The sequence below is a fragment of the Falco biarmicus genome, chromosome 4, assembly GCF_023638135.1.
Source record: "Falco biarmicus isolate bFalBia1 chromosome 4, bFalBia1.pri, whole genome shotgun sequence".
In the NCBI taxonomy this organism is placed as follows: Eukaryota; Metazoa; Chordata; class Aves; order Falconiformes; family Falconidae; genus Falco; species Falco biarmicus.
The window spans coordinates 111873304-111900348 of record NC_079291.1 but is presented as its reverse complement, the minus strand read 5'-3'; the positions used below and the strand labels follow the sequence as shown (position 1 = coordinate 111900348).

General features: G+C 68.1%; 6 protein-coding genes across 7 annotated transcripts; 4 read left to right on the top strand and 2 right to left on the bottom strand.

Moving 5' to 3' along the window:
* The first annotated feature begins 387 nt into the window (after window positions 1–387).
* On the top strand, window positions 388–4311 carry NICN1 (nicolin 1, tubulin polyglutamylase complex subunit). Its single transcript, XM_056335011.1, has 6 exons — window positions 388–583; window positions 1111–1284; window positions 1654–1767; window positions 2229–2300; window positions 3635–3739; window positions 3870–4311. Exons 1-6 carry the CDS (start codon window positions 425–427, stop codon window positions 3909–3911), a joined length of 666 nt encoding a protein of 221 aa, XP_056190986.1. The 5' UTR covers window positions 388–424; the 3' UTR covers window positions 3912–4311.
* A 158-nt stretch (window positions 4312–4469) lies between these two features.
* On the top strand, window positions 4470–6591 carry AMT (aminomethyltransferase). The gene is made up of 8 exons (XM_056335009.1): window positions 4470–4779; window positions 4856–4936; window positions 5048–5179; window positions 5345–5423; window positions 5547–5692; window positions 5779–5959; window positions 6087–6242; window positions 6356–6591. Exons 1-8 carry the CDS (start codon window positions 4510–4512, stop codon window positions 6532–6534), a joined length of 1224 nt encoding a protein of 407 aa, XP_056190984.1. The 5' UTR covers window positions 4470–4509; the 3' UTR covers window positions 6535–6591.
* A 39-nt stretch (window positions 6592–6630) lies between these two features.
* TCTA (T cell leukemia translocation altered) lies at window positions 6631–7624 on the bottom strand. The gene is made up of 2 exons (XM_056335012.1): window positions 7224–7624; window positions 6631–6730 (listed from the first exon to the last, which is right to left on the bottom strand). Exons 1-2 carry the CDS (start codon window positions 7568–7570, stop codon window positions 6688–6690), a joined length of 390 nt encoding a protein of 129 aa, XP_056190987.1. The 5' UTR covers window positions 7571–7624; the 3' UTR covers window positions 6631–6687.
* A 54-nt stretch (window positions 7625–7678) lies between these two features.
* UBA7 (ubiquitin like modifier activating enzyme 7) lies at window positions 7679–16206 on the top strand. Of its 2 annotated transcripts, XM_056335000.1 has the most exons (24): window positions 7679–7786; window positions 7878–8043; window positions 8802–8936; window positions 9004–9110; window positions 9292–9382; window positions 9487–9628; window positions 9728–9825; window positions 9937–10083; window positions 10165–10323; window positions 10493–10600; window positions 10682–10762; window positions 10851–11006; window positions 11123–11288; window positions 11366–11562; window positions 11815–11879; window positions 12044–12227; window positions 12342–12416; window positions 12752–12938; window positions 13147–13256; window positions 13346–13432; window positions 13508–13699; window positions 15453–15554; window positions 15634–15734; window positions 16028–16206. In XM_056335000.1, the coding sequence occupies exons 1-24, from the start codon at window positions 7743–7745 to the stop codon at window positions 16152–16154; spliced, it is 3027 nt and encodes a 1008-aa protein (XP_056190975.1). In that variant the 5' UTR covers window positions 7679–7742; the 3' UTR covers window positions 16155–16206. The 2 variants fall into 2 exon arrangements, with proteins under 2 accessions (XP_056190975.1, XP_056190976.1); XM_056335001.1 differs by lacking the exons at window positions 7679–7786; window positions 8802–8936 and having other exon boundaries at window positions 7906–8043; window positions 8937–9110.
* Window positions 16207–16290: 84 nt separating this feature from the next.
* On the bottom strand, window positions 16291–18734 carry INKA1 (inka box actin regulator 1). The gene is made up of 2 exons (XM_056335010.1): window positions 18525–18734; window positions 16291–17229 (listed from the first exon to the last, which is right to left on the bottom strand). The coding sequence occupies exons 1-2, from the start codon at window positions 18573–18575 to the stop codon at window positions 16351–16353; spliced, it is 930 nt and encodes a 309-aa protein (XP_056190985.1). The 5' UTR covers window positions 18576–18734; the 3' UTR covers window positions 16291–16350.
* Window positions 18735–19448: 714 nt separating this feature from the next.
* Window positions 19449–25659, top strand: CDHR4 (cadherin related family member 4). Its single transcript, XM_056336679.1, has 20 exons — window positions 19449–19509; window positions 19902–19922; window positions 20078–20274; window positions 20343–20505; window positions 20586–20671; window positions 20769–20864; window positions 21331–21434; window positions 21512–21648; window positions 21735–21900; window positions 21994–22144; window positions 22393–22495; window positions 22753–22968; window positions 23049–23188; window positions 23270–23414; window positions 23506–23708; window positions 23796–23935; window positions 24020–24055; window positions 25103–25169; window positions 25251–25281; window positions 25427–25659. Exons 1-20 carry the CDS (start codon window positions 19449–19451, stop codon window positions 25480–25482), a joined length of 2319 nt encoding a protein of 772 aa, XP_056192654.1. The 3' UTR covers window positions 25483–25659.
* The last annotated feature ends 1386 nt before the right edge of the window (window positions 25660–27045 follow it).

Genomic DNA, 27045 nt, shown 5'->3' with positions numbered 1-27045 from the left:
GCTGGGTGGGCCAGGGGCCCGTGGCCAGAGCCGAGCGGCTGGGTGGGCCGGGGCCGAGTGGCTGGGTGGGCCAGGGGCCCGTGGCCAGAGCCGAGCGGCTGGGTAGGCCGGAGCCCTGCCGCTGCTGGCGGGGGCTCTCCCCGGGGCCCGCCGCGAGCGAGGCGGGTGTGCCGGCGGGTCTCACCGCTCTCGGCGTGGCGGGGGCGGTTTCCGCGCTGCGTAAGGACACGTACGGGCTCGACACCCCGCGCGCTCCCCTACAGCCCCGCCTCTAGCGCCGCGGCGCGGGCCCGGCCGGGCGGGGGGCGGGAGTGTGGCGCCCCCTGCTGGCGCGAGCGCGGCTCCCGCTTCCGGCCGGCGCGGCGCGTGACGTCACAGCGCCCGGGCCGGCCCCGCCCAGGAGGGGCGGCCGCGCTGCGCCGCCATGTCGGGAGCGGCGGGGCCGCCCGCGGGGCCGGGCCGTTCCCCGCTGCCCTGCGCCCCCCGCCCCGCCGCCGCGCTCCAGCTGAGCGGGGGGGCCGAGCCGGCGCGGCCCGGCGTCGCCGTCATCGACCTCCGCCTCCCCCGCGGCGCCGCTGCCGACGTGAGTGCGGCCCGGCGCGGGGCGGCCTGGCCCGGGGCGGGGGGGGGGCCGGGGTCCGGGGGCGGGCCCAGGGCGGGAGGGCCGGGGGGCGGGGGCGGGCCCGAAATGGGGCGGAGGGTGCCCTGACGGGGCCGGGGCAGGAGCGGGGATGCCGGGGGCGGCAGCGGCCCCAGTACGGGGAGGGGCGGGGGCGGTGCCCGTGCCCGTACCGGGGGGATGCCGGTGCCGGTAGTGCCGGGGCAGCGCCCGTACCGGTGTGGGGCGGGATGCTGCCGGCGGCCCGGGGCCGGTGTGGGGCGGGGGCAAGGGGCGCGCCGGGGCCCGTCCCAGTAGCGGGTGGGGGGCCCGTGCCGATACCGGTATGGGGGGATGCCGGTGCTGGTACCAGTGTGGGGGCGGGTGTATGCCGGTGCCGGTATGGGGGGTGCCGGTGCTGATACCAGTATGGGGGCAGGGGGGCGCCGGTGCCGGTGCCGGCCCCACTATGGGGGGTGCTGGTGCAGGGGCTGAGGCCGCCGGTCCCGCAGGTGCAGGAGATCGTCTTCAGGAACTTCTACACGGCCTTCCTGAGCGTGCGGGTGCAGCGCCTCGGCCCTGCCGGCCCCCGCCGCTGGGTGACCTGCCTGCGGGACTACCGCCTGATGCCCTGCCCGCACACTGAGGAGGGCTCCCAGGACTACTTCTCCCTCCGCCGCCACCAGGTCTGCATGGCTGGCCGCTGGCCGCAGCATCACCCACGCCTCTGGGGCTCACCCACCTTTGCCCGCACCCTAGGATGGCTCCTGGTCTCTGGGGTCCTGTGCTGATGCCCCACCACGTCTCCACGGCAGCGGTGGGCCGGCTGGCCCCTGCGATGCCTCTCCTGCTCCTGCCAGCCCTTCCCAGCAGCAAGGGTCCCCGTGCTGGGCCTGCCCGTGCCCCGCTCAGCCCAGACAGCCACCTGTGAGCTGATGTTCCCTTCAGGCTCCTTACATCTGGGGTGGGTTGGGGTTGGTTTTGGAGGAAATTCCCAAAGCTGCCCCGGAGCAATGCCAGCCCCTGTGGTGACAGCCCCATCCTTGCCCCGGCAGATGCTGTGTGACATGGACCAGGTGACAGCAGTGCGATTCATCCTGCGGCAGCCCTCCCCAGTCTGGCTCCATTTCACCATTGAGGAGCTGCAGATTTTTCCCCCCGGACAAAAGGTGAGCAGGTGCCAATGCTGCCCTTCCTGCCCGGTGCAGGCGGGGGGTCCAGGACAGGCTACCATCTCCAGCCCTGCACCTGGCATTGCTCCCTGCAGCTCCAGGGGCTTTAGGCTCCCTCCAGAGGACATGAGTGTGGGTCCAAGTCCTTGTCCACTGGGGAATTTGGGGTCCTGTCGGGGGCCAGGGGAGGGACTGTTCTGGCTGGCCCCAGTCCTGCTCATTTCAGAGGTGGATGTTTATCTGAGGAGCAGAACAGAAGTGGAGATTGCTGCAACAAATCATGGGTTACAAACAGCCACTCAAAAGACAAAATTACAAAATTCCCTTTAATGATGGTAAAGTGACACATATCCATAGCAATATAAATACGGGTGGGCTCCAAACCACAGAACTCTGCATGGTGTGAGAGGGAGGTGGGATTGGGGATACGCTTGTGTGACCCTCTGGATCTGTTTCAGAGCCCCCAGAAGGATTTCCCCTCCTGGCTCTCCCAGCTGACCCCTCCGGAGCTGCCAGCCAGCCTGCACGGGGTGAGTGAGCCTCGCTGTGAGGTATTAGGGGGAAGAAGGGACCTGTGTAGGGTGCCAGCTGTGGGCGTGAGCATCCCCTTTGAGGTTGCCGGCTCCATCCATGCCCTGTCAGCCCCAGGCCTCCACCAGAAATAGCTGTGGAGCCCCAGAATAACCCGTCTTGTGCTGGGAGTAGTTTGCAGCATTCGGAAGGAAAATAGCTCCATGAGGATGTGTGATTTGAGGTGACGTCTACCTGCCCTCTAGTCGGGGGACAGGAACATCCCCATGGGAGCAATGGGTATGCAGCATCGCTCAGCCAGCACGTGGGGTGTATGGGGGCAGGGTGGCCTGGCTGGTCCCCAGTGCTTTACAGAGGGTGCGCTCTGGGGAGCAGGGCACGTGGGTAGAGGGAGGTCACAGCCGTGGCACTTGTTTACGGCTTGCAAGTCACATCTGCCTGGCCGGCAGCCTTCGGTGAGCAAAGTCCAGACAGAGCAGGGCAGGGGTGGGCAGCTGGCTGGCCCACAGAAACCTGCTGAATCAGCCACTGGTGCTGCCCGTAGGAGCCGGCTGCCACACCACCCGGCACCTCCGCGGCAGTTCTGCTGCCAGGCTTCGGTGCTACAGAGCTTAAGCTGTGTCGGCATCAAGGCTTCTGCCAGCCCCGGCAGGTCTGGGAGCTCCAGTCCCTGCCCAGCTGTCTGGCAGGCTGGAGAGGACACCCTGGTCCCTTGCTGATCGCTTGGATCACGTCCCCTTGGCAAGGGGTGGTCTGGGGGAGATGCTGGGGTTACTCTGGGCTTGTTCCCAGCAACACCACGAGGCACCCACCAGCAGCTCAGTGCCATGGGCAGGGCCGGGCAGGGGAGCAGCAGCACAGAACTTCGCCCCAGCCTGGAGAGTTGCTGCTGAGCCTGCGAGTCCCGCCTGGCTAAAGGTTCCTGGGGTGAACCCGCACCTGCTGCGGGGTTTCTGTCACCAAACCTGGGGAGCGCCGTAGAGGGAGGCTGTTGAGAAACTCTGGACTGCATGATTACGTTTTTAATCATTAGCCAGTAATCTGTTTTCTGTCCTCCCCCTGGACACCTGCCAGCAGGGACGGGCTGTGTCGGCACCATGGCACCTGGGGCTCAGGGTCACCTCTTTCCTCAGCTGCTTGTTTTCCTGGAGCACAGGGCCCTGCTTGCTGCATGTTGGGAAATCACCAGCAGGCTGGGAGTGTGGGCACTATCACAATAGTGCCTGTCTCCCCAGGGGGCACAGCCATCCAGCCCCACCACTGCCCAAGCCCGGGGTGACCCAGCCCATCTGGGCTATGCCCACTCCGCAGCATTGTGCCTGCTTCTTTCCAGGAGCTCCCTGACCCGGAGAAGGTGTCAACAGAGGTCCAGCAAATGTGGGTGCTGACGGAGGTGATCCGGGCTCGCCAGGCAGCTGCCCGCATCGGGCGCTTTGACGTGAGTCCCAGCACCCTGCTCACTGGGGCTCTGGCCTCGCCGCGTCGCTGGCAGAGCCCTCCCAGCGGGATGGGGTGTCCCGGCAGAGCGATGGTGCTGTGCAGGGACCAACGGCTGCTCTCTTTTCCAGGTGGATGGCTGCTACGATATCAACCTGCTTTCCTACACGTGAGCCCCGCTGGTGCCGGCCGGAGGGAGCTGCCTCTTCCGTGCTCCCGGGACTCCAGTGGACTCCTGCACTGCGCATCGGCCTTTGTCCCTGTGGCCCCGGGGGGGGCTCCAGGCTCTCCCCGTGCCCCTTCCCTGACTCCTGCACTCTGGCAGCGGTGGGCAGCGCTGCCAGCCCGGAGCCCCCTGCAGGCCTCTCCAAGGCCGGTGCCCCGCAGCTGCCATGGCTCTGCTCTTGGCTCTGCTCTTGCCGTTGCAGGCAGAGCCTGGCACCGCCCGGCCCGCACCTCTGCGCCGCGAGGCTCCCGCAGACCAGGGGGTGCTGGGCCGGCGCCCCCCACGCTCGGGGGGCCGAGGAGGGGCCGGGAGAGCCTCGGGCACGACTAAAAGCTGCTACGTCGGTCCGGCCTGTGCCTGCCTGTCTCTCGGCGGGGGGGGCGGGGGGGGGGGCCTAATGGCCGAGCACGGGCAGGACCCGCACCCAGCATCCCCCCGGGTCGGCGGCGGGGGAGGCGGGCCCGAGCGCGGGGGCGGGGCGGGGGCCGGGCGGACTCCATGTCCCAGGCGCCCCGGGGCCGTGCCGGGCCGTGCCGGGAGGGAGGATGCTGCGGGCGGGCTGTCGCGCCGCGCTACCCCGCCGCCCCCCGGGCTCCGCGCCGCTGAGCGGGGCCGGCGGGGCGCCGCCCGGGGGGACCGAGGCGGCGGCGGGGCTGAAGCGGACGCCGCTGGACGCCCTGCACCGGTCCCGCGGCGGGCGGATGGTGCCGTTTGCCGGCTGGAGCCTGCCGCTGCACTACGGGCAGGGCCACCTCCAGTCCCACCTGCACACTCGCCGCCACTGCTCGCTCTTCGACGTCTCGCACATGCCGCAGGTAGCCGGGGCGGGAGGGGGGGCTGGGGCCGGGAGGGCACCCGCACCGCCTCACCCCCCTCCCTGCCCCCTTCCAGACGCGGGTGTACGGCCGGGACCGTGTCAGGTTCATGGAGAGCCTGGTGGTGGGGGACATCGCCGAGCTGAAGCCGGGACAGGTACGGGGCACTGGCGGCACCAAGCGTCCGGCAGGGTCAGAGGTCCCCAGGGACACCCCGGGGGGGACAGGCAGGCAGCCTGCCCGTGCTCCTAAGGGCCACATCCTGCAGGGCACCCTGACACTGCTCACCAACGAGAGGGGTGGCATCGTGGATGACCTCATTGTCACCAACACATCAGAAGATCACCTCTACGTGGTGTCCAATGCTGGCTGCGCTGACAAGGACTTGGCCATTATGAGGGTACGGGGCTGCCCGAGCCCCACGGGAGGTGGGGACATGTGGTGGGAATGAGTCCTCCCACCTTTCAGTGACATCTGTGGCTGCGTGGGGTAAGGTAGCTGTGGCCACATGCAGGGCTGGCACCGGCCTGGCCCCCATGCTAGCAGCCCACTGTCACCCTGGCAGGGCAGAGCAGCGGAGCTGCAGGCCGCCGGCAGTGACATTCATCTGGAAGTGTCGGACAACGCGCTGCTGGCTCTGCAAGGTAGTGGGGGGCCCCACGCAGGCCTGCCCTCCTCCGAGTCCTTGTGCAATGGACATCAGTGCCCTCCCCGCATCCCTCCCTTCCCCAAACACTGCTGTCTCCCAGAGCCACCTGCTTTCCCAGGTCCCTCCATGGCACGGGTGCTGCAGGCAGGGCTGTCGGATGACCTAGCCAAGCTCTCCTTCATGAATAGCATTACCACAACAGTCTTTGGCGTGCCAGGCTGCCGGGTCACGCGCTGCGGCTACACCGGCGAGGATGGTGTAGAGGTACCCTGGGAGCTCTAACAGCACCACCACAGTACCAAGGGAGGGGAGGGCCATGCCCTGCTGACCCTGCCTGTGTCCCCCTGCAGATCTCAGTGCCTGCAGGGCAGGCGGTGGAGCTGGCCGAGCGGCTGCTGCATGTCCCCGAGGTGTGGCCGGCGGGGCTGGCGGCCAGGGACAGCCTGCGCCTGGAGGCCGGGCTCTGCCTCTATGGCAACGACATCGATGAGACCACCACACCTGCTGAGGCCGGGCTGCTGTGGACCTTGGGTAGGTCAGGGCCACAGCCACCCCCACCTCCTCAGAGCGGGCAGAGGGCTGAGGTGTCCCCACGGTCCTGGGTGGGGCATGAGGACCAGGCAGACATGACCTCCCCTCACCCATCTCTGCCCCACAGGGAAGCGGCGACGCACAGCCATGGACTTCCCCGGTGCGGCTATCATCATGGCACAAGTGAAAGAGAAGCCGAAACGCAAGCGCGTGGGGCTGACATCAGTGGGACCCCCCATACGGCCCCACATGGTGATCCTGGGCCCCAAGGGCACGCCTGTGGGTAGGTGGGGGTGGCAGGGCTGGCATGGGCATGGCCCCCAGCTGCACCTGTGGCAGAGGAGGGGGCTGGCAGCCCCAGCCCCCCCTGACCTCCCCATGTCCTTGTGTCCCCAGGCACTGTGACCAGCGGCTGCCCCTCGCCCTCCCTGGGCAAGAACATCGCCATGGGCTACGTGGAGGCAGCGCACAGCCGGGCTGGCACCGCACTCGCCGTCGAGGTGCGGAAGAAGCAGCATCCAGCAGTCGTCACCAAGATGCCCTTTGTGCCCACCCAGTACTACATGGCCAAATGAGGCCAGTGCCCGCCATGGGCATGGTGCCCCGGCCCCAATAAAGCCCCTGCCCCACTCTCCTGGCCTCTTCTCCAGTGACGGCGATGGGTGCCAAAGCAAGGGGTGGCACAGCACTTTAATGGCATGGGCAGTACGCGGCGGTCCTGGTGCTCCTCACTCCCGGTGCGTCTTCGCTGGCTCTGTGGCTGGGCCCTCCCTGCAAGAGAGGGGCAGCGTGAGAGGGTCTGGTACAGCACCCCACTGTGGCACGTGGCCATGACACCCTGCTGTGGCATCCCAGTGTGGCACCCAGGTACAGCACCCTGCTCTGGTACCCAGGCACAGCACCCCACTGTAGCGCCTGCTGTGGCACCCTTGCACAGCACCCCGCTGTGGCACCCTGCTCTGGTACCCAGGCACAGCACCCCACTGTGGCACCTGGGCATGGCACCCGGGCACGGCACACTGCTGTGGCACCCGCCTGCTCCCGGGGGCCGGCAGGGCTGGGCAGCGCTTGCCGGGGTGTATGGTTCGGGGCAGAGCCGGGGGGTGCGCACTGGGGAGCACCGAGCCGGTGCCGTGAGCCGGCGGACGCTCTCCGGGACGCACAGGGCCGGGCCGGGCCGGGGGTGCCGCTGGGGCCGGGCAGGGCGGCGGGGAGGCCGCGGCGCGGGGCGGTGGTTGCGGCCCCGGTAGCGGTCGAGACTCACCGGGGCGGGCAGTGCCGCTCGGCGGCGCCGTTGCGTCCGGCCGGGCCGGCGGGGGAGAGGGAGTGTGCGCGGGGCCGGGCGGGCCCGGGGCCGGAGGCGGGGCCGGGGCCCAGCCCGGTGCCCGGGGGCCGGCGGGCGGCGGGCCCCGTCCGGTAGCAGAGCGCGGCCACCGCCCCGCCGTAGGCGCGCCAGGCCAGGCGGACGCCCAGCAGGCTGAGGCCCAGCCAGAGCAGCAGCAGCTGGCACAGCGCGGCCCGCACGTCCTGCGCCGCCCACTCGGCCGCCAGCTCCCGGCCCAGCGCGCCCAGCGCCCGCCACGGCGCCTGCCAGCCCATCGCCGCCGCCATGGCTGCGCCGGGCGCGCCGCTGCCTGCGGGGGCGGGGCCTGTGGGGGGCAGGGCTTGAATGGCGGGCGGGGCCTCCACGGGGGGCCTTTGGGGTGGGCCCTTCATGGTGGGCGGGGCCTGCACGGGGCGGGCCCTCCCTGGGCACGTGGCCTGAGCGGTGGGCGGGGTCGCCATGGCGGGCAGCGGCGCGGAGGAGCGCATGTACTCGCGGCAGCTGTGCGTCCCGCCGCCGGGCCGGGCCGGGCCGGGGGGGCGGTGGGGTGGGTCCCTGGGCCCTGCGGCCCCGCTGACGGTCCCTGCCCCGCAGGTACGTGCTGGGCAGCGGCGCGCGGCGGCTGGCCGGGGCGGCGGTGCTGGTGTCGGGGCTGCGCGGGACCGGAGCGCAGGTGGCGGCGGCGCTGGTGCTGGCGGGAACCGGGCGCGTCGTCCTGCACGACCGCGGCACCGCCTGCACTGCCGACCGCGCCCACCAGGTACCGGCGGGGCCGGGCGGGGGGGCCCGTAACAGGGACAGGTACGGGTGAGGGGGTCGGTAACGGGTACGAGCAGGGAGGCAAGCAGCGAGTGCAGGTACAGGTGGGGAGCCTGGGTGTAGGCACCAACAGGGATCCCGGTAACGGGTACGGGAAGGGGTCCCGGTAATGGGTAATGGGTACGGGTACGAGCGAGGGTCCCGGTAACAGGTACGGGTGTGGGCGGGGGTCCTGGTAATGGGTATGGGGGAGGGTCCCGGTAACAGGTACAGATATGGGTGGGGGTATGGGTAGATGGCCCATTAATGGGTACGGGTACAGACAGGGTTCCCAGTAATGGGTACAGGTATGGATGGGGGTCCCCATAATGGGTACAGGTGGGGACCTGGCAATGGTAACAGGTACAGGTGGGGGTCCCAGTACTGGGTAGGGGTGCAGGTGAGGGTCCCAGTAATGGGTGTGGTTGCTGGGGGATCTCTGTTGCAGGTGTGGGTATGAGATGGGGGGCTCTCCCAGTGGGGGATGCCCATAGAGGTTGGGCATCCTGGTAAGGAGTGTGGAAAGGGAGGTCTCTGTCATGGGTATGGCCCTGGGTGCCCCTCAGTGTCATGGGTAGGGCCCATGGGGCGTCCCATGTCACGGGTGTGGTCCTCAGCAGGGGCCCCCCCACCAGTGCAGACAGGGCCCTGTGGAGCACCCCACTGTGGCGAGCAGCACCACAAACCCACGGGGTGCCTTGCCATGTGCCCATCCTGCAGTTCCTCCTTGGGGAGAATGATATAGGCCAGAACCGTGCCGAGGCGTCCCAGCGGGCCCTGGCCGATCTGAACCCCCGCGTGGTGGTGGCTGCTTACACCGGGGAGCTGTTGGAGGACTTCCTCACCTCCTTTCAGGTGAGCCCATGCCCCTGCACCCTGGGACCCCCCAGGATGGCAGTGCCTACTGACAGGCCCGGTGCAGGTGGTGGTGCTGACCGAGTCACCGCTGGAGGAGCAGCTCCGTGTTGGGGACTTCTGCCATGCCCAGGGCATTTGCTTCATCGTGGCTGATGCCAAGGGGCTGGCAGGGTAAGGCGTCTGCCCCACGGTCCTGCCACTGGCTCTGGCTCACCTTGTCCCCAGAGCCCCCAGCTCTGCAGCCCATGTTCCCATCCCACTGGCGGGGCTGCTCAGCCCAGGCAGGACCTGGCAGCGCTTGGGCGGCTTGGTGAGGTGACACCTCCAGCAAAACCCCATCGGTCCTCTCCAGGCAGCTGTTCTGCGACTTTGGGAAGCACTTCATTGTTGATGACCCAGCAGAAGGGGACCCACTGTGTGCCACTGTGCAGCACATCTCCCAGGTAGGGCAGCCTCAGCAGGCTCCCCTGAAATGCCGCTGCCTCCTCCAGTGGCTTTGTGCCACCTGGGTCCAGTCCCCCATCCTCACATCCCTTCCCCTTCTCAGGGCAACCCAGGCGTGGTGACATGCATGGGAACAGAGGACAGCCATGGCCACCTTTTCTGCGATGGTGACCTGGTGACGTTTTCTGGAGTGGAGGGGATGGTTGAGCTGAACGGCCAGGAGCCCGTCCCCGTGCGTGTGCTGGGTGAGCCACCCAGGGTGTCCTGGCTGCCCTGGCCTAGGGTTGGGGAACTCACCAGGTCCAGGGCAGTGACCATGATGTCAGCCCCCCTCTCATCCCCAGATGCCTTCAGGCTGGAGATCAACGACACCAGCTCGTTCTCACCCTACCGCCGCGGGGGGCTGGTTTCGCAGGTGCGGCTGCCCCAGGTGCACTCCTATGTAAGTCCCCCCTCGGCCCCCAGTGCTGCTGCCCGGGCTGGGGCACCCCGCGCCGAGCCGTGTCCCCGGCCCCAGGGAAGCACTTGCTGAGTCCTGGCGCTGCGCCGGCAGGAGCCCCTGTGTCAGTCACTGGCAGAGCCCAAGATCCGGGTGGCAAGTCCTGAGGAGCTGCCACGCAGCCGCAGCCTACACACCGCCTTCCAGGCCCTGCACGCTTTCCGCAGGGAGCAGGGCCGCCTGCCCCGGCCCAGGGTGCCGGTGAGTCCTCTTTCTGCCTCTGCCTGGCCCCTGCGGTCCCCCGCCACCCTGCCGGGGCTGCCCTCGCCCCTCTGCCCGCAGGCGGATGCCGAGAGGGTGCTGGAGCTGGCACGGAGCCTGGGAGTGCAGCAAGGTCCCCTGGACGAGGACGTCGTGCGAGCCTTTGCCAGCGTGAGTGCGGGGGACCTGTGCCCCGTGGCTGCCGTCGTTGGGGCCCTGGCAGCCCAGGAAGCGCTGAAGGTGAGCGAGACGGGGATCCTGGCTCTGGGGTCCCACTGGTCAAGCTCCGCACAGCTGTCCGGTGGCCTTGGGTGACCACGAGAGGGCACTTGCTGCCTGCCTGGGGACGCTGGGCCAGGCAGCGGGGCTGGGGTACAGGGGACCCCGCTGACGGCCCTGTTCACCCCAGGCCATCACTGGGAAGTTCCTGCCCCTGGACCAGTGGTTGTACTTCGACGCCCTGGAGTGCCTGGGGCTGGAGGGGGCCGCGCAGCTGGCGGAGGAGGACTGCGCCCCGGTGAGAGCATGTGCCGAGCCCTTCCTGGGTGCCGGGGGTGCCGTAGCCACCTTTGTTCACGCGGCTCCTCTATCCCGGCAGAGGGGCTCCCGCTATGATGGCCAGATCGCTGTCTTCGGGGCTGCCTTCCAGGAGCAGCTGGGCTGCCAGAAGTACTTGGTGGTGAGCCGGGGCAGGTGCTGCGGTGCCTGGAGAGGCTGTGGAGCGGCCGGCCAGTGTGTGGGGAGCTGCAGCCGCTCTGCCCCGGCAGGTGGGAGCCGGCGCAGTTGGCTGCGAGCTGCTGAAAAACTTTGCCATGATGGGGCTGGCGGCGGGGCCAGGTGGGGACCTCACTGTCACCGACATGGACACTGTCGCCCTCTCCAACCTCCATCGGCAGCTCCTCTACCGCTCAGCAGATATATCGGTGAGACACCGCGGGGTGGGGGCTGAGCTCTCCCCAAAGGGCACCTTGGCTGTCCTGGGGACTCCCCGGGGCTGTGGGGTGGAGGAGAGCTGCCCACCCCCTCTCTGACCTGGCAGAGGCCGAAGTCGGTGGTGGCTGCAGAGGCCGTGCGGCGCATGAACCCTGATGTCAGGGTGACGGCTCACCAGAACCAGGTGGGACCTGTCACTGAGCCCTTCTATGGGGACAACTTCTTCCGGCGCCTGGATGGCGTCGCCAGCGCCCTGGACACACTGGAGGCCCGTGAGTGCTGGGGAGAAGAAAGGGGCTGAGCCCCTGGATGTGCCCCCCAGCTCCCCAGCACCCCTGGCTCCCTGCAGGTGCCTACTTGGAGAGCCGCTGCCTTCGCTGCCTCACGCCACTGCTGGACTCTGGCACAGAGGGAGCACGGGGGAACGTGCTGGCCATGGTGCCCCCCCTGACCAAGCCACTGGGGCCAGCTGGCACCCCGGGGAATGGCACCTTCCCTGTCTGCACGCTGCGGTACTTTCCCCGCACCATCCAGCACACACTGCAGGTAGGCTGTGCCGCGCTGGCCCCAGCACCCAGTGAGGAGGCACCGGGACCTTTGTCTTCCTTTCCCGTTTCCCACTCTGGCCGCAGCCCGGCGGTGGGCCACGGGGCAGGATACGGCTCCAGCTGCTTCCTGCTGGCAGCCTGAGCTCTGCTGCTGGCCCTGGCCCCATCACGGCCTCTCCTACCTGCTGGGCTTGGGCCAAGGGGCGTAAGGAAGGGGTCCCGGTGCTCAGTACCCACTCCCCCTCTGCAGTGGGCCCGTGATGAGTTTGAGGGGCTCTTCCAGCTGCCCGCGGAGCATGTCAGCCAGTTCATGGAGTGAGTGGGCTTTGGGGAGTAGCGCTGGGAGAGAGGCTGCCAGCCCTGCTGGGGTGCTGCCACCTCTGCCAGGCATGGAGAGAGTGGGACAGACCACCGTGTCCTGCCCAGGTGTCCCATGGGATGGCTCCCGGGCCAGCACCAGCAGCGCCTGTTTTTTGCAGAGACCCAGCTTTCCTGGAGCAGCTGCCAGCAGCGAAGGCCCTGGAGGTCCTGCAGCAAGTGCAGGGGAGCCTGCAGGAGCGGCCACGGGACTGGCAGGACTGCGTGCGCTGGGCCCGCCGGCACTGGCAGAGCTGCTACCACGATGCCATCACCCAGCTGCTGCACACCTTCCCCCCGGAGCACGTGAGCCTGGCACCCATGGGGCTGCCACCCCCCGCAAGCTCTCCCCTCTGCCAGCTGCCTGGCCGCAGCCAGCGGGACTTGTCCCTGGGCCTGACTCTGCTCTCCTTGTGCCAGGAAACCAGCCCTGGTGTCCCCTTCTGGGCAGGGGATAGGACCTGTCCCTATCCACTGACATTCAACCCTGACAACGTGAGTGCCGGGGAGAGCAGTGGGGTCCCTTACCGGGGAGAGCCATGCCTGTGCTGGGGGTGCAGTGGATGCCAGACTGTAGTCATGCTCCATCTGCCACGGGCTGTCCAGGGCTGCCTCATCCTGGGCTGCGTCTGTCCCTGTCCCCCAGTCAACAAGGACGCTGCTGGGGACAGCACGGGTGTGCTCTGTGGCTAGAGAAGAAGTACCTCCATCTCAACCTCAGGGCAGAGCCAGGCTCCTCTGCCTGCTCATGGCAGTGCAGGCAGCCTTTGGTCACATGGGCTTGTGGACCACCCCAGCAAGGTGCCCACGGGCCCCACTCTGCCCTGCAGGACACCCACCTGGAGTACATCCTGGCCGCTGCCCACCTCTTTGCGCAAGCACACAAGGTGCCACCATGCAGAGACCGGGCAGCCGCCCAGACCATCCTCCGCAGCATGGTCCTGCCACCCTTCGTGCCCCAGGAGGGGCTCCACATCCCCCTCACAGAGGAGCAGGAGGAGGCACGGATGCCTACGGGTGAGGCTTCCTGAGCACCCAGGTTCCCCCAGGCACGTCCCCAGGTCCCTGGGCCCAGCCTGGTGGAGGTGGGGCTGCTCATCCCTGCCTCAGCCCACAGGAGAACCTGGATTGAGGGGGGGGGGGGGGGGGGGGGGTGAGCACTGTGCTGTGAACCCTGCAGTGCCACGGTACAGGGGCACCACCCCAGGCATCCCTGTGCCCCCAGACCATGGTGGGCTGGCGGAGCTCCTTCAGGACCTGGTGCAGCAAAGGCAGGAGCTGGTAGGCGGTGAGGAGGTGCGAGTGCCCCTGATGGAGCCCATCTACTTTGAGAAGGTACACAGGGCTGGGCAGGTGGCCTTGCTCAGCTCAGGGGGGTTGATGTCCCCATGGGATGTTGATGTCCCCATGGTCTTTCCTCACAGGACAATGACATCCACGTGGACTTCATCACAGCAGCATCCAACCTGCGTGCAGAGAACTATGGCATCCCCCCTGCCAACTGGCTGACGGTGAGAGGGGCAGCCCTTGGCGTTGGGGGTCCCTGTCCCATGCAGGGCAACTAGTGACACTCCTCCTGTCCTCAGAGCAAGCGGATTGCGGGGCGGATCGTGCCTGCCATCATCACCACCACAGCAGCCGTGGCCGGGCTGGCATGCCTGGAGGTCTACAAACTGGTGTGGGGGTGCCAGGACCTCAGCTGCTACCGCAACAGCAACTTCTGCCTGTCCGACTGCCTGCTGCTCCGCATCCAGCCCCTGCCGCCCCCCACCTACCGGGTAGGACCCTCTCCGCGGGGTGGGGCAGGTGGGAGATGCCCAGGGTCTCGGGGTGCCCCAGCCACTGTGGGGTGGTGCCAGGGGAGCCCAGGAGCAAGGGGGCAGCCCTGGCTGGGGGGCTCTGGAAATGGGCGCGGGTGTCGCGGTGGGCCGGACGCGCTGTCGGGCAGTGAGGACCCAGCTCCTTCCCCTGGCGCTCACCCCAGCTTTGGGCCCAGCCGGGGTGTTCGGGGGCTCCCGTGGGGCTGAGGCGGCCCCGCCACCCCACAGCGAGCCCCGCAGCCAGGGGCAGGGGCCGCAGCAGCCTCACATCTGGCTTATGGAAACCAGCTGCAGCAGCCGGAGCGCAGCTGGCACGGGGCCGGAGGGGCGGCCGGGGGGAGCGGGGCCGGGGGTCCCGGCGGCGGGGGGCCGGCAGCAGCCGCTGCGCCGGGGAGGGAGCGCGGGGGCGGGGGCAGGCCCAGGTTGGGACCGTCTGGGCGATAGAGGCCCCTTTGTCTGGGGGTTTATGGCGTGCGCAGCCCTTCCGGCGCGGCAGGAAGCGCCGATTGGAACCAGATTGGCCCGGGGGGCCCCGGGCCGGGGGCAGGAAGAGGGGGCGGGAGGCGCTTCCCCGGCCTCGCACCAGCTCCCACACCGCTTCAGCCGCCCCACAGCTGCCCCGCGCCCCGCATCCCACCGGCTGCCAGCCCTGTGCCGCCCCGGCCATGGTGGGCCAGGCTGGCACCATCCCTGGGTGGAGGATGCTGCTGGGGCTGGCTGTGCCCTTGGGTCCCCGCAGCAGCGCCCAGCACCTCTGTGTCCCGCGCCGAGGATGCCTGGTGTGACGTTTCACACCCAGCCACTTGCCTGCAGTGGGAGTGTGTGCCCCCCAGGCCCGCTTGAAGTGACCCGTGGTCCCACAGGGGGCAGGGGAGCCCACCCTGAGGGGCAGCCTCAGCCAGAGGGATGCACTTTCCGGGGTGCTGGGACGGACGGTGGCATTCCCACTGCTGGGCAGTCGCCACCCCGGTGAGGATGGGGTTAAGCACTTTCCACCCTGGTGGGGTAAGTGCAGGCAGCAGAAGGCAGGCGGTGAGAAGGCAACAGAAGGCAGGAGGGGAGAGTGGCCAGGTGCGAACACCCCTTCCCGAGCGGGGCCGAGGCCAGGGCCAGGCAGGGGCTGGTGCTGCCTGTGGTGAGGGCAGATGGCAGGGCAGCCGTGCCAGACGGTGTGGGGCCGCATCCAGCACCTGGCCCTAAGGCTGGCACCTCGCTGGCCCCCTCGGGCCGGAGCCGGGGTCAGGGGGCTGCGGGTATGAGAAGAGGTGATTGTGTGGGGCTGGGCAGCACTTCAATGGCCCTTTGTGCGCCCTTCCTGGCCTGGGGCTGGGGCAGTGCTGGCCCCACGCCAACCCTGGCCCCTGCAGTGCTGAGGGGATGGAGGTGCCCCCCACTGTCCCCGGACCTTGGGGGTACGGGGAGGGGGGTGGGGGTGGTTGGCAGTGCTCTTATTGCCTCCTAGACCCAGCGGTGCCAGGGGGGTGGCAGCTCAGTGCCTCTGGACCTCAGCAGCGCTGGGGAGACAGTTGCATCCCCCATTGCCCCTGGTCCACCAACGGTGCCCTCGTCCGTCCCCCTGCCCTCAGACTGGTCCCTTTGCCCGCCCTGCTGTACCCCAGCCCTCGTGCTCCACCAGGCCCTGCCCCATGGGCATGGGCAGCCGGGATGCTGGGTGCCAGTGCCGGCTGCTACCCTGTGCTCCCCCTTGCAGTACGGCGGGAGAGAGTGGAACTGCTGGGACCGGCTGGAGATGCAGGCAGTTGGCACAGATGGGCAGGAGGCAACAGTGCAAGAGGTGCTGGACTGGCTTCAGGTGAGCCCAGTGCAGACAGCACCCAATCAGGTCACCCTGGTGGGGTGCAGGGCCAGATCCTGATACCTGCCTCTTGCAGAGGACACATGGCTGGACCGTGACCATGCTCCTGTGTGGCCACACCGTGCTCTATGACAGGGAGGAGGATGAAGAGACACGGGCCCAGCAGCAGGCACAGAGGTAGGTCCCCGGCTCTGGGGCCCAATCCTGCCCCGGGGAGGCTGCCAGACCCCTCTCCCTCCATCCTGAGCTGCTCCAGCTGTAGCACAGCTCCCAGCCAGCTGCTGGATAAACATCCTGCCGGCAGCACTTCCCGTGGCAGGACCCCTGCCCGGCCCCTCGCTGCTGGCCCCTGCGTCCCCCAGCCTGGCTGGGCGCCCCAGCAGGGCCTAAGACACCCCCCCACCGTGGGATGCCTGGCCAGCCTCGGGGGTACAAGCCAGCATACCCAAAACCCCCTTTCTGTGCCACAGGTTATCAGAGAATCTGGAGGATACTGGGGAGCTGCGACAGCGTGAGCTGGAGCTGCTGTATGTGTGCGAGGGAGAGGAGGCTGAGACTGAAGATACCCGTCCCCCTCTCCTCTGCTCCCTACCCTAAGCGAGGGGCCGGCACCCCCTGTCCCATCCAATAAAAACTGCAGGATGCATTAGCCCTCATCACCGAACACCCCTGCCTGCCCCTGCCCGGAGTCAGGGTGCAGGCACCCCCGCCTTGATAAACGTCGCTGCGCCCGTACCGTACAAAACCAGGGTTTATTTACAGCGGAGGAGGGTGCGGGCAGCAGCGGGCAGGGCTAAATGTAGCCGATAACGTCGTTGCAGATGATGGGCTGGCGGCTGCGGCTGTTCATGAGGGCGGTGAAGCGGTGGAAGTCCGTGGCCAGCTGGGCGATGTTGCTGTGGGACTGGTGAAAGCAGGCGCCCTTGGGCTGCCCCCCCAGCCCCAGGGGGCAGGAGAAACGCTTGGTGGGTTCGCGTCCCCCTGGCCGGGCACCCTCAGCCCCCCGGGGCCGGGCCATGTTGGCCAGCTTGCGGCGTACGTTGCCTGAGAGGCTGAGCAGGAAGGCGGGGGGCTTGGCCAGCCGGCGGGAGGGCTCGGCAGGGGTTCGGCGCCGGGGTTCGGCACCCACCTCGGGCAGGTCCATCCAGTTCTCCACCAGGTCGGCGAAGCAGTTGTCGCCCAGCACCAGGGGCTGCCGGTTCCGGCTCTGCGACAGCAGCGCCACAGTCCAGTCCTGCGTGTCAGCTGGCTCCAGCACCCGCCACTGCTCCAGGCAGGCGTCTGAGGTGGATTTGGGGCGGGCGCGGCGGGTGGGGGCAGGTGGCGGGGCAGCGGGGCCAGCGGAGAGCCGGTGTGCCCGCTGGCAGGGCAGCGGGTGCCGGCGCCGCATGGGCACCTCTTCCTCCCGCCACGTGCCCCCCGACGCTTCCGAGTACCCCGAGTCAAACTCCAGGCTGCGCTCACTGGCCGGGGGGGAGCGGGCGGCCGGGCTGCCCCCCTCCTCTTCCTCGCCCCCTGGCTCCAGGCTACAGGCTGAGTCCGCGGCCGAGCCCGGGCGCAGGGGGCACGGGGGGCGGGGGGCCGGACCCACCACCCCACCGGGCTGGTGTGGCGCCTGCCGCGTGCTGTGCATATGTGCCCGTGGCGTGGCCCCCACCTCCTGCCAGCACCACTGCGGGGGAAAGGGTACGTCAGCACCGTCACCTCTGCTCCCCCCGGCCCGCACTGTGACCCCACATCCCAGTCCCCTGGCACCCTGTGTCCCCCAGCCCTGGCTCGGGGGGGCTTCACTTGCAGGGCTGGGCACGCAGCAGGGTGCGGGGAGCGGGGCGCAGGTCCCGGCTTGCCTGCAGCCCCAGGCCCCACTTTCCTGCGGCTCCTGCGCGGAGCCGGCCGGCGTGCAGCAGCATGTCGGGTGAGCAAGCAGGCACCCGGCCCCGGTCGTGCCTGCGGGAAATGACACAGGGCCACGGCACGTAGGAGTCGGGCACCCCGCCGCCCCCCCGCTGGTCCCTCAATTCCTCCCAGTGCCGGTGGGGCGGCAGCCGGGACACCCCATGGGCCGGACCCCGCTGGGTGGCACAGGGCCAGCCGCAGCCCCAGGGCGCCCACGAGTGCTGGGGTGGGGCGCTCCCCCCACGCGCTGGCAGGGCCACCCCACCCACTCGTGCCCTCCAGCCGGGGACACCCCGGGTGACGTCAGGGTGCAGCCAGGCCCAGGGCCCCCCAAAGCGCCGGGGAGCGCGGGGGCTGGAGCAGCGGGGGCCGTGGCCGGGTGGGCGCTGGAAGGGGCGGCTGGCGCCCGCAGCCGGGCCGCTCCTCGCTCCTGAATTCCCATTGTCTGAACCCAAAAGCAGGGTGTTACGTCTGTTTTCCTTTCCGCGGGGCCGCGGCAAGCCCAGCGAGCGGGAGGGATCGCTGCCCCGGCCTGGTACGCCAGTTTCCCGGGTCGGGGCGACGGAGCTGCTGGCCAGGCTGTCCCCTGCCCGGTCCCCGGCCCCCTCCCCGCTGGCCGGGACCCCCTCAGCCGGCCCTGCTGGCAACGCGCCACTCTCCGAGCCGCCCCATCCCGGCGCTGGCCGGGGATCGGCACACCCGGCCTCGGGGAGCTGGGCAGGCGTGCGGCAGGCCCCGGGGAGCCCGCTGGGCCACCCTGTCACGGCCGGTCCCCTCGGGGCGGCCCAGGTGGGCGGCAGGGTGGCAGCTGCGGGGTGGCGGTGCCCCTGGCACCCTGACAGCTGGGCACCGTGGCCCCCGGCCACCCGTGCTCCCACCGCCACCCGTGTCCCACCGGTCGCCAACGTCCCACCGGATGCCCACGTCCCCCGCGCCGCCTCGGCCTCGCGCATGATGTCACGGCGCTGATGTCACTGGCAGCGCCCTGACATCACGGCAATGCCCGGGCGGCGCGGCGGGACGCGGGCAGGGTTGCCCCGTCCCCCTCCCGGTGCCCGCGGCGGCACTCACCCGGTCGGCGCCGAGCTGGCCCGGGCAGGCGTCCGGGCGGGCGCTGTGCATGCCCGGCCCGGCCCCGCTCCCGGCCCCGCTCCCGGTCCCGCCGGTGCCGGCGGCGGCGGAGCAGCGGAGCGCGGCGCAGCGCCCGGCCGTGCCCGCCGCCTCCCGGCGCTGCCTGGGCGGCACCGCCCCGCCCCGCCGCAGCCAATGGGGCCGCCGTAACGTGAGCCCGGCCCGCACCGGCACCGGCACCGCCACCCGGGCCCCGCCCCGCCCCGCCCCACCGCCCCGGGGCCCCGCGCCGGGCACCACCCGGGCACCACCCGGGCACGGCGGGACCGGGCACCGCTGGGCGGGGCAGGACTTGGGGCACCGGCCGGCAGCACCGCGGGCACCGGGGGGTCCCGGCGCCGGGAAGCCTCGGCAGGAGGCAGGGCAGCGCCGTCCCAGGGCCCGGGCCGAGGCACCGGCGGGCACCGGGCTGCCGAAACAGGGCTGAGGGCTGGAGCGGGGAAGGATGACCCCGGCCACAGGGGCCGCGCTCCGCCAGCGCCTATTAATTGGGAGCTAATAACGCTTAATAGGAATTCCGGGAGAAGCGGCTCTGGTTTGCAAATGAAGGAGAACACGGCCAAAAATTCCCTCCCAGCTAATTTTCCCCGTTCCCGAGCTTGCCGCGTGGCGAGGCGGCGTGGCAGGGCAGCGGAGCCCCGCGGAGCATCGCTGTGCCCGCCCTGCACCGCCCTGCACCGGCCGGGGGCTGCCGGGAGCCGGGGGGAGCGGAGACGTGCGGGAGCGGGGGGGCGTCGGGGCCGGGGCGTGTCCGAGCCCTGGGACCCGGCTGGTAGCCGCAGCCGGCCGGCGTGACGCTGGGCCGGGGTGGTGCCCGGCACCCCTGGCAACGGGCTGCAGCTTGTCCCAAACAGCCAGCAAGCCATGGGCATGCAGGGACGCCTCACCTTCCTCCTCCTTCTCCTCCTCAGCCTCCGTGCCCCAGGTACATGCTCCAGGCTCACAGCGTCAGGACACCCTTAGCTAGACCCTGAGTAGGGGACTGAGAGGAGGGGGACGGGGGACAGGCTCCCCGTGGTTGCCCCCACGTGCCTGGGGCTGACCCCAGCGTGGGCAGAGGGGCCGGCAGCTGCCTGGCTGGGTTTAGGCAGGGAGGGGGCATCCCTGGGGCGTCCTCAAGGCATCGCCAGGGTGTCCTCAGGGCATCACTGGGGTGTCCTCGGGGCATTGCCAGGGCATTACTGGGTCATATCCAGGCACCACTGAGACATCTCTGGAGCATCATGGGGATGTCTCTGGTGCTTCCCCAGGGCATTGCTGGGGCACGCCTGGCAGGCTGGGGTGGCACTCTCCTTGGTGACGCTCTCCTCTTTGCAGGGACTTTCGTCAGAGCAGCAGGTAAGAGCAGGGTGCCCTGGGCCCCACTGCGCCCAGCCGGGAGACCAGTGCCCATGCACGTGCCTGGGTGCAGGAGCAGAGCTCCCTAGGCACGGCTGGGGGAGCTGTCAGGGCACTGGCTAGGTGCAAGGCCAGTGACCAGGGTCTCCTGCTAGCTCTGCCTGACCTGCCACGCATAGTGGCCGTGAGTGAGGACGCAGTGCCAGGCACCCGCGTGGCTGAGGTGACCGTGTCCTGCAGTAATGCAAGCGGCAGCCCCAATGTCACCTTGCACAGCATCGAGCCCAGCCACCCCTTCAACCCCATTGCCATCAGCACTGACCCTGCGGCCGCCACCACATTTCATGCAGAGGTGCAGCTGGGGGACAGGGAGTGGGGCAGGAGCCTGCGGGCACCCTGCTGAGCACATCCCTGTGCCAGGTGACACTGCGTGCTGGTGCAGAGCTTGATGCCCACCGAGTGAACCAGTACACCCTGACCCTGCGAGCTGCTTGTCCTGATGAGGATGAGGTGGAAGAGCGGCTCTTTGTCCGGGTGACGATGGGGCAGGTGCTGCGCTGTGACACTCCCTTTGCCAGTGCAGGTAGGAGGTGGGGGGCACAAGGCAGCGGGGGCTGTGGCTGCCAGCTGACACTGGGCACCCATGGGCGTGCTGTGCCGCAGAGGGAGACATGGTGCAGGTGCCGGCAGATGTGGCACCCTGGATGCCCCTGTATGCGGTGATGCCACAGCGACTTGGTGGGCTGATGGTGAGTAGTGGCTGCCCGGGGACCCACAGCCCCTGCAAGTGGGAGTAGCCTTGGGGACAGCAGAACCCCACGCTCCTCCTACCGCTTGTCTCTGCAGTACAGGCTCCGAAACCACAACACACCACTCACACTCACCCGCCAGGGCCTGGTGCTTGCACCTGCCAGTGGCTTTGATCCCAGCAAGGACACCCAGGTAGGCTCCAGCAACCCCAGGCTGTCACAGCCAGCTCTCAGCCTGCCTGGGCTTAGCCCCTCTGTGGCGCTGCCTGCAGCTCTCTGCATCCTGCTTCTGCCATTGGGCTCCCATCTGGCCCTGGCCCTTGGAGTGCTCCAGCCCTGTCCCTATCCTTGGATCCATCCCCTTCTGAATCTCAAGTCTTGTCCCTGTCCCCATTCTGGTGTCCAGCTTGTCCTTATCTCTATGTCTGCCCCTTCTTCTCACTGCTGTTCCTGCTCCAAGCCCTGTTCTTGTCCCTGCCTCCTCACCCTTTCCTGTCTCTGTCTGTTTTCCTGTTCCCATCCCTTCCCTATTCCTGTCCCTGTCCTTACTACTATCCTCATTCCCATCCTTATCCCTGTCTCCATCCCTACCCCATCCCCGTCCCTGCCCCTGGTGCCACTTTGGGCTGTCCCATGGCCACCCTGGTGCTGCCCCACAGACTTTCAGGCTGGAGATTGAGGTAATGGACCGGCATGGGCACAACTGCAGCGGGGCAGTGAAGGTGGAGGTGCTGCCATCACGCCATCCCCGTGTCACTTTCCTGTGAGTGGGGCTGGGCTGGGCAGGGCAGGGGGTGCTGATGGCACCAAGCCATGCCATGCTGCTTGCCTTGCCTACAGCGAGCAGCAGCGAGCTGTGATGGTGCCAGCAGGCATTGGCCCCTTGGAGGTGGTCACGCAGGTCTATGCCAGTGGTGATAATGTCCGTTACACCATCCTTTCTCCCACGGCACCCACACTCTTCACCATTGATGAGGGTGAGCAGGGTGGTGGGGGTCCCCAGTGCCACCCTGTCTCCATCCCTGTCTCAGTGCCCAGTGTGAGGCTGTGCCTTCTCCCACAGTGACGGGTGAGATCCGTAGCACCGGCCAGCTGGAGGTGGCCCATGCACGCCTCCTCATCCAGGCTTACAATGTGCTGCACCCCGCCGACCACGCCACCACCGTGCTCAATGTCACTGTGCAGGGGACGGACCGGTGGGCACCAAGCTGCATCCCAGCCATCTTTGTGTAGGGTTTGGGTGAGGAGTGGGGTGTGGGGGATGCTCTGCCATGTCCAGGATAGGAGAGACAGGAGCTGAGCCGCTGGCTACCCCACTGCAGGTCCCAGGTGCTCGAGACGGTGTCCCCCGGCAGCACTCTGGTGACACTAAGGTGCACCGACTCCACCAGCACCGAAGGGCATTTGCACTATGCCCTGGAGGGGCCCCCCTCCTCCCGCTCCCACTTCCACCTGGAGGGGCCACAGCTGCAGGTAAGCGGGGCTGCAGGCAGTGTCCAGCAAGGCTGGACCCAGAGGAGTCCAGTGGGACAGTAAGGACCCTCTGACATGTGCTGTCATGCCAGGTCCTGGGCTAGAGCTCCCCGGGGCTCTCTGCTCCTCAAACCCTGCCTGTTCCCCCTGCTCGTTCCCTCCTGTTGCCCTGGCATTGCAGCTTTGTGGGACACCCTGAATTTGCGAGGCACTGTGGCTTTGCCTGACCCCCCAGCCTGCCTTGGCAGGTCAACACCACCCTGGACTACGACTCAGAGGCCACAGCCGCTGTGGGCTTTCAGTTCACAGCCACCATCGTGGTGACAGCGGGAGGGCGGCCCCCACGGAGCAGTGAGTGCCCATGTCCCCGGGGGGTGCCCAGGGTGGTGCAGTGGGGAAGCTCACGGGGTAGGTGGGAAAAGCCCCTTCCTGACCCGAAACCAGCAGATCACAGAGGAAATGTTCGTCCCCTGCTGCCCCAGAGGCACCTGCCCCAGAGGTGGTGCCGCTGTGCCTGTGTCCCCCAGCCTGTTCAGGGGAGAGCACGCTCAGCCCTGTGTGGGCTGCAGGGTGGTGCTGGCACAGCTGAGCCGCCGTGTGCCGCGCAGCCCGCGTGCCCGTGCTTGTGACGGTGACGCCCGTCAACGAATTCACACCGGCGTGCCCCAACGGTACCACCTTCACCGTGCCAGAGACAGCAGCTTTCGGTCGTGTTGTGGGGCACGTGGTTGGCACTGACCGCGACTACCCACCAGACAGCCTTGAGTACAGCCTGGATGGGGGTCCCAGCCCTGCACAGCCCTTCTCCATTGACACACGCACCGGTGAGCACCCAGCCCCTTCCCCAGCCCCTGCCACACCCTGAAGCACCTGTGGGTGCCCAGCAACTCGCACCACCCCACAGGTGAGATCCGCGTGGTGGGACCCCTCGACTCCCAGCAGCACAAGAGCTACAGGCTGACAGTGCGGCTGACAGACACCCACAATGACCTGGACCCAGCAAAGCGGCGGAGCTGCCTGTGCAACGTGGTTGTGCACCTGCAGGTGCGTGTGCAAGCCTGCCGGGTGAACCGCAGTGGGTGCAAGCACTGCGGGTGCCACATCTCCTCGCCCTGCTCCCGGCAGGCTGTGCCAGACCAGGTGCCAGTGTGCACCCCTGAGGTGCAGGAGCTGCGAATCACAGCCGGGTCCGGGGACCGCCAGCCTGTCACCCGCCTGGCGTGCCAGGTCAGCCCTGACAGCGCGGCGCTGACGTACACCATTGCTGGAGGTGAGGAGTGGCCAAGCCAAAACACAACCCAGCCCCTCGCTGCAGTGTGCGCACTGAGCAGACCCTTTCGTTCATTGACCCTCTCGTTCAGGCAATGAGGATGGGCGCTTTCGGCTAGAGACAAACACAGTCTTCTACCTCCCCAATGACCCAGCTGAGCTGCGCACCTTTGTGCTGCTTGTGGAGGTGTGGGGCAGCCCTGGTGGTCCCCGCCACAGCACTGTGGTGGCACTGGTGGTGCACGTCACACCCCGGAGCACCCCAGTGCCACCCAGCACCACCACCCAGCACAAGGTGAGCAGACCCCACTGGCCAGATGGTGCCCCTGGATCCATCAGACTGCCCGACCCTCACGTGCCACCTCACCCACTGCCTCTGCAGATTCTGTGGAAGGAGCCACTGGTTGTCACACGGCTGGAGGCAGTGTGGCACCCACCAGTCTGGTTTGTGGCTGTGCTGACGGTCTCTGGTGCCCTGCTGCTGGCCATCCTGGGCTGCATTGCCCGGAGCCTGCTGTGCAGGTGAGCCCTGGCCCCATGGCATGGAACGGCACAGCATGGCAAGTAAGACCAGGGGCTCATGGCTGCCTTCTGCTCCTTCTGCAGCAACCGAGACCCTGGCAAGCTGCTCCTGGGCAAGAGGTAGGTGCTGCATGGCCAGGACAGTTGTACTGGCAGTGAGGGGCAGCTCTGCGTGTTGGTACAGGATCCCATCGTGTCCTCACATGCAGACAGGGATACACAGCACGAGGCGGGCGTTTAATGCACCCTGCATTTGGCAGTGGTCCGTGTGTTGCTGTGCTGGAGAGCTGAGTCTGCCCCAGAGCAAGGGTGCAGCACTGGCGGGAGCCATGGATGCAGAGACAGCAATTTGGCTGGGGGACAGCCATCTCAGTGGCTGGGTTGGGACACAAACTCTGCAGCGGGCAGGGTGGGATGGCACAGCACTGGCACTGCAGCTCACCGCCAGGCTGGGTCCCGGTACTAGGGCTGAGGCCAGTGCCGCTCACCAGGGGAACCCTGATCGGACAGGGAAAGCTCCCAGGGAGGAGGTAAGCAGGCTGCACACCCGTGGGAGGATGAATGAGGGGTGACAGGCAGCAAAGGGGGGAGCCCGAGTAGGCACTGGAGCCAGCCCAGCCTGTGCTGGGCATCTGCATGGTGAGGAGGAGGTGTGCAAGCCTGTGAACAAGTTAACAGCCACCTCAGTGGCGTAACCATAACAGGGTGATGCATAGTGGGTTCCATGTTCATTGGTGAGGCTGGGGACACAGTGCTTGCTGGCAAAGGAGGAGACTCGAGCTCAGACCCTGTGGGTGGCCCTGGCAGCAGAGGGGCTCCAGGGCTGCAGCTCCCCCAGCACAGCATCCTCTGAGCCTAAGAACGGTGCACGCCAGCATGTTGGGGAACAATCAGATGTGGTGGCAGACCAGCTTGCTGCTTTCAGGCACTGCTGAAAGATGGTGGTGCTTGGGGGAGCACAGCCCTTGCCACAATCCCCTTCAGTGCCCAGGGGACACATGGGCTGGTTAAGGGGACGATCAGGTAAGTGGATGAAGAGCTCGACGGGGTGCAGCTGGCAGTGCAAAGCCTGGCTGGCAACCCGCTCCCAGCAGCATCCCTTGGGGTCGAGGGCAGGAGCCCATCACCAACAGCATGCCCTCCCTTCACCCCCTCTTCTCTCTGCAGCTCTGGTGATGTAGCAGAGCAGAAGGGGGATGAGGAGGAGCAGGGCTGCCCCCATGCCGGCAGCTTGGTAAGTGTGTGCCACGGTGGCAAATGTGAGTACCCCATGGGGGGTGCAGGAGGGACAGCACCCTCTCCCATCTCTCCACAGGGGCAGTTCGATGGCCGTGCCCAGGACCCACGTGAGTGCCCTGTCACACAGCCCTGGCAGCCTCGGGCTGTGTCCCTTGGAGCAGAGGAGTCTGGGGAACAGGAGAGTTGGGTGCTGGGCAGTGATGCCTGAGCAGCACCCATGGGGCAATGGCTGAGTGCTGCCTCCCATCTCAGGCACTGGCAGGGACTACCTCTTCAACAGCATGACTGGGGCACGGCGCTGGATCTGAGTAGCCTTACTTGGTGAGGGGCTCTCTGCGATGCACAGCTCCCTGTGGGCCATGCCAGGCAGAGCACCTGGTGCTGCCCTCAGGCCTGGGAGGAGGAGGGGATCCTTCCTCCATGGCCAAAGCCACCACCCACAGCGTGCAGCCAGCCCCTGAGCTGCCCCAACCAACACAGACCCAATAAATGGTAGCAGAGATTGCACCCACTGCTGTGATTGCCATAGGGAGTGTGGTGGCCAAGCAGTCCTGCTGGTGGCTGTCCTGCTGTGGCAGGTATTAGTGCGTCTCCGATCAGGGAGGTGGGTGGCATGACCCATGACCAGAATGGCAGTTGGGGCAGCGAAAAACATGTGGAGGGCTTTGGCAGGGTCTGCTCAGGTCACGGCAGCATCCCCATTGCCTCTGTACGTGACCCAGCTGGGGCAGTCCTCTGCAGATGTGATGTGAGGCAAGGAAATTCAGTCAGGGGTAATTCTGAGACACTTTTGCCCTGTGTCCCACATCCCCCTGGAGCTCTCCCTTGCTTGAGCACTCTCGGGCACAAGGGGTGGGATGAGCAGCTGGTCAGCAGAGGGGCCTGGTTCCTTAATTGGGAGGAAAAGCCCATTAGCGAGCGAGCAGGTAAGCGCAACTGCCGCAGGAGAGTTAGCAGGGCCTAGCGAACAGGCGTTGCTGCAGGAGAGTTAGCAGGGCCTGGCGAACAGGTGGGAGCGCTTTTAAGGACCGGTCAGCACCGGGAGGTGGGAAACTGGTTGTTTGAATTTCAAAGGAGCACACCGCAGGCCGCCTCCCTGGCAGCTCCCAGGGAAATGAAGCGCTGACAGGGCAAGAGGGAAGAGACTAAGGTGAGGAGTAGGTGGCTACATGGGAGGAAGGGGAGGGCAGGAGCCAGCTGTGAAATTTCACAAAGAGGGGTCAGCTGCGTGACTCTGCCTGGGGCTCCCCTTGCCCTGAGCCCACAGGAACTGTGACCGTTCGAGAATTAAACCTTGTATTGTACCGGATCGGTGCGCGAACACGCTCCGCTCGCGGCTCCGAGGAGCCCGCCCAGCCGAAGAGCTGTCTGAGGCCAGGCCACGGCGCGGGAAGCGGGGTTTAGGCCGGCTGAGCCCGCAGGGACGCACCACAGCAGGCGGGCTGTGCCGCCCCGTGCCGTGCCGTGCCGCCCCGCCACACTCGCCCGTGGCCCCGGGGAGCGCGGTACGCCGGGCCGAGGCGCGCGGCCTGCTTCCGGCCCGGGGCACAGAGCGCCACCCCCACAGGCCGCGCCTCGCAGCCGCCCGGCCGGGCAAGGCCCGCGGCCCGCGCCCATTGGCCGAGCGCCTCCGCCACGGGTAGCCAATGAGGCGGCGCAGCCCGCGGGGAGGCGGGGTACCCGAGGGCGTCACGTGTGCCTAACGTGCGCGGCCATCCGGAGGCAGTCCGCGCACAGCAAGGGGCGGGGCGGCTCCGCGCTTGAGTGACGGCTGATTTGACCTATCAAAATGTCCAAGATGCCACGGGCGGGCGGGGTTTGGCTTTGGATTGCCGCAAGAGGCAGCGGGCCGGGCTTTGGACGGCGCGGTT